This window comes from Lepidothrix coronata, unplaced genomic scaffold, assembly GCF_001604755.1.
Source record: "Lepidothrix coronata isolate B3197 unplaced genomic scaffold, Lepidothrix_coronata-1.0 Scaffold281, whole genome shotgun sequence".
In the NCBI taxonomy this organism is placed as follows: domain Eukaryota; kingdom Metazoa; phylum Chordata; class Aves; order Passeriformes; family Pipridae; genus Lepidothrix; species Lepidothrix coronata.
The window spans coordinates 520142-523940 of NW_016690461.1; the positions used below are offsets into that span (position 1 = coordinate 520142).

General features: G+C 68.0%; 1 protein-coding gene across 1 annotated transcript in view; it reads left to right on the top strand.

The window, feature by feature from the left end:
- ADCY6 (adenylate cyclase 6) overlaps window positions 1–3799 on the top strand; it is a 21392-nt gene that overhangs the window by 3808 nt on the left and 13785 nt on the right. The window contains exons 6-16 of the mRNA XM_017836660.1: window positions 192–350; window positions 450–591; window positions 691–819; window positions 1278–1303; window positions 1404–1551; window positions 1844–1941; window positions 2016–2103; window positions 2192–2308; window positions 2433–2591; window positions 3196–3371; window positions 3457–3486. Of these exons, the coding sequence (XP_017692149.1) occupies window positions 192–350; window positions 450–591; window positions 691–819; window positions 1278–1303; window positions 1404–1551; window positions 1844–1941; window positions 2016–2103; window positions 2192–2308; window positions 2433–2591; window positions 3196–3371; window positions 3457–3486 (1272 nt within the window). The remainder of the gene's footprint in view (window positions 1–191; window positions 351–449; window positions 592–690; window positions 820–1277; window positions 1304–1403; window positions 1552–1843; window positions 1942–2015; window positions 2104–2191; window positions 2309–2432; window positions 2592–3195; window positions 3372–3456; window positions 3487–3799) is intronic.

A 3799-nucleotide genomic window follows, 5' to 3' on the forward strand; every position in this document is an offset into this window, starting at 1 on the left:
CTGGGAGGAGCCTTGGGGTGCCCAGGGGTGCTGGGAGGAGCCTTGGGGTGCCCAGGGGTGCCTGGGAGCACCACGTGGTGCCCGGGGGTGCCACGGTGTCCGGGAATCCTGTGAGGTCAGGGGGTGCCTCAGGGCGCCCGGGGGTGCCCCGGGGGTGCCCGGGGGTGACGCGGTGCCGGTGCCATCCGCAGGCTGGTGCGTGAGGTGACGGGGGTGAACGTGAACATGCGCGTGGGCATCCACAGCGGGCGGGTGCACTGCGGGGTCCTGGGGCTGCGCAAGTGGCAGTTCGACGTCTGGTCCAACGACGTCACCCTCGCCAACCACATGGAAGCAGGAGGCAAAGCCGGGTGAGCCGGGCTGGGGAGGGGCTGGGCTGGGGGGGGGACGGGGCAGGGGGTGTGGAGCGGGATAAGGGCTCACGTCCTTGCCCCCAACCCCGTCCCCAGGCGCATCCACATCACCTGGGCGACGCTGCAGTACCTGAACGGCGACTACGAGGTGGAGCCGGGGCACGGGGGCGAGCGCAACGCCTACCTCAAGGAGCACAACATCGAGACCTTCCTCATCGTGGGCTGCAGCCAGAAGCGCGTGAGTCGGGGGAGGACACACTCGGGGGGAGGGTCCCAGGAGGGCGGGAGAGCCGGGGTGTCCCCCCCTGCTCCTCACGGCCGTGCGTCCCCCCTGCAGAAGGAGGAGAAGGCCATCCTGGCCAAGCTGCAGCGCGCTCGTGCCAACTCCACCGAGGGGCTGGTGCCACGCTGGGTGCCCGAGCGCTCCTTCTCCCGCACCAAGGACTCCAAGGCCTTCCGGCAGATGGTGAGTGGCCTCGGGGAGGGGGGTATTGGGCATGGGGGGGCCCCACCACGGCGGTATCGGCTGCTTGCTGCCCTTCCGGGGCTGCCTGTGGCTTCCCCAGCCCTGCCCGAGGATCTTGTGGCTTCCTCCTGCTGCCTGCAGGCCTCAGGGGAGCCTGGGGTGACCCCCCCATCCTCATCAGCCCATGGGAACCCCCCCAGTGTCTCCCCCATCCTCAACAGACCTCAGGGATCCCCCTGTCCTCACCAGCCGTCCTCACTGGTGTCAGACATCCCCCCCCAGACCCTCTCTCCTCCCTCTGCAGACCCTTGGGGACACCCCCACCATCCTGGTGACCCCTGGGACTCTGTCCCCCATCCTGGGTGACCCTGGGGGATGCCCCATGTCCCTGTCATCCCTGGAGGGCCCCCCAATCCGTGACAGTGTCCCTGACACCCCCATCTCCTTGTGTCTCCCAGGGCATCGATGACTCCAGCAAGGACAAGTGAGTGTCCCCATGCCGGGGCGCTGGGGGGTCACAGCTGGGCCCTTCCCTGGGGCAGAGACAGGGGGCTTGGGGGACCCTGACCCCCCCGTGTCCCCAGCCGAGGTGCCCAGGAGGCCCTGAACCCCGAGGACGAGGTGGACGAGTTCCTGAGCCGGGCCATCGACGCCCGGAGCATCGACCAGCTCCGCAAGGACCACGTCAAGAAGTTCCTGCTCACCTTCCAGACACCTGAGCTGGAGAAGAAGGTGGGAGGCCCTCTGGCCCCTCTGCCCCAGCCCTGAGGGCCCCTCTGTCCCCTGAAGTCCCCTCAGTTCTGGCCCCATCAGCACCTTTGTCCTTCTCATCTCACCTTAATTTCCTGGGATCCTCTGTGTGCTGGTCCATGGACCCTCCACCTTCTCAATCTCATCCCATCCCATCCCCTGAATCCCTCAGGTATCCCCAATCCTCCTCCATCCCATTCCCCCAGGGTCCCCCCTGTCCCACTCCATCCCATCCCATGGGATCTCCCCGTCCCACCCCCCCCTCTCCCCTCAGTACTCCAAGAAGATTGACGACCGTTTCGGTGGCTACGTGGCCTGTACCCTCCTGGTCTTCTGCTTCATCTGCTGCCTCCAGATCCTGGTGTTCCCCCAGTGAGTTCTGCAGCCCCCCCAAAACCCCGGCCCTGGCCCCCCGAGCCCGTCACTCACCCCCCACCTCTCCCCAGCTCCCCGCTGATGCTCGGTGTCTACGTCAGCATCTTCATCGTGCTCGCCGTCATCCTCTTCGTCTGCGCCGTCTACTCCTGCGTCACCGTGAGTGCCGGGCCGAGGGCTGGGGGGGGGCTTTGGGGGGCTCAGCTGGGAGTGACGGGGTCTTTCCTGTGTGTGTGTCCCCCCCCAGCTCTTCCCCACCGCCCTGCAGAGGCTCTCCCGGAGCATTGTCCAGTCCCGCGCCCGCAGCACCGGCATCGCCGTCTTCACCATCCTCCTCGTCTTCATCGCTGCCTTCGTCAACATGGTGGGGACATGGGGGGCCCTGGGGGCCTGTGGGAGGCTGTAGGGGGCTGTGAGGGGCTGTGCGGGGCTGTGAGGGGCTGTGAGGGGCTGTGGGGCACCATCTCACCCCTCTGCCCCCCCCCCAGTTCTCCTGCAGCCGCGTGGCCCTGCGGGAATGTGCCGCCCGGGAGCTCAACGTGACCCCCGAGGCTGTGGGGCCCTGCCAGCTCCGGGCCCTCAACTTCTCCCTGGGGACCCCCCCTGGCTCCTGCCACGGTGACGGGCTGGCCTGTGACTTCCCCGAGGTGAGGGGCTGCGGGCACCCCCGGGCACAGGGGTCCCTGGGGGTGCACGGCCCTCTCTGGGTGCTGGCACAGGGTCCCTGGGGGTTCTGGGTGCTGGCAGAGGGTCTCTGCAGTCCCTGGGGCCCCAGGAATGCTGGCAGGGGTCCCTGAGGGTGCTGGGTGCCAGCACAGGGTCCCTGCAGACACAGGGTGCTGGCACAGGTCCCTCGGGTCCAAGGTCCTCTGCGGGTGCTGGCACTGAGCCCTCGAGGGTGTCCCCAAGGGTGCAAGGTCCCCATGGGCGTGGGGTGCCATCTGGGGTTCCTGGGGTGCCATCCAGCATTCCCAGGGTGCTGCAGGGGTTCCTGGGGTGCTGGCTGGAGTTCCTGGGGTACTGACTGGGGTTTCCAGTCAGGGTTCCTGGAGTGCTGCAGGGGTCCCAGAGGTGCCATCCACTGTTCCCGGTGTGCCCTTGGGGTGCCCGGGGCGCTGCAGAGGTTCCCAGGAGTGCTGCAGGGATTCCTGGGCTGCCATCAGGGGTTCCTGGGGCGGGTTGCGGGGGTTCTGGGGGTACCATCCGGCGTTCCCGGGGTCCCAGTGCATCCCCCCCGTGTCCCCCCCCCAGTACTTCAGCTACAGCGTGGTGCTGAGCCTGCTCGCCTGCTCCGTCTTCCTGCACATCAGCAGCATCGGGAAGCTGCTGCTCATGGTGGCCATCGAGGCCACCTTCCTGCTGCTGGTGGAGGGGCCTCACGCTGCCCTCTTCGACAACGCCGACCTGCTGGTCGTGGCCAACGCCCTGTGAGTGCCCATGTGCCCCCCCCGGGGTCCCCAAGCTCCGAGATGTGTCCCCACCCCGCTCACCCCCGGCTCCTCTCCCCCACAGGCCCTCCTTCAACGTGACCCAGGGCGAGTGGTGAGCGGGGAACTGGGACCAGTGGGGAACTGGGGGCAGGGGGGTGAGGGTGGGCAGCAGCAGGAGGGTGCCTTGGGGGGGGTCTGTGCTGCGAGGGTGGGTGCGGCTTTGGGGTCTCTGGCGTGGGTGCAGCTTTGGGGTTGAGTGTGTTTTAGGGGTCCCTGGGTGGGTGCAGCAGTGGGGCTCCTGGGTTGGGTGCATCCTTGGGGTTGGATGAATCTTTGGGGCTCCCTTGGGTGAGTGGGTGGGCCTTTGGGGTCTGGGTGGATCTCTGGGGTCCCTGGAGTGGGAGGGTGAATTGTAGGGGTTGGGT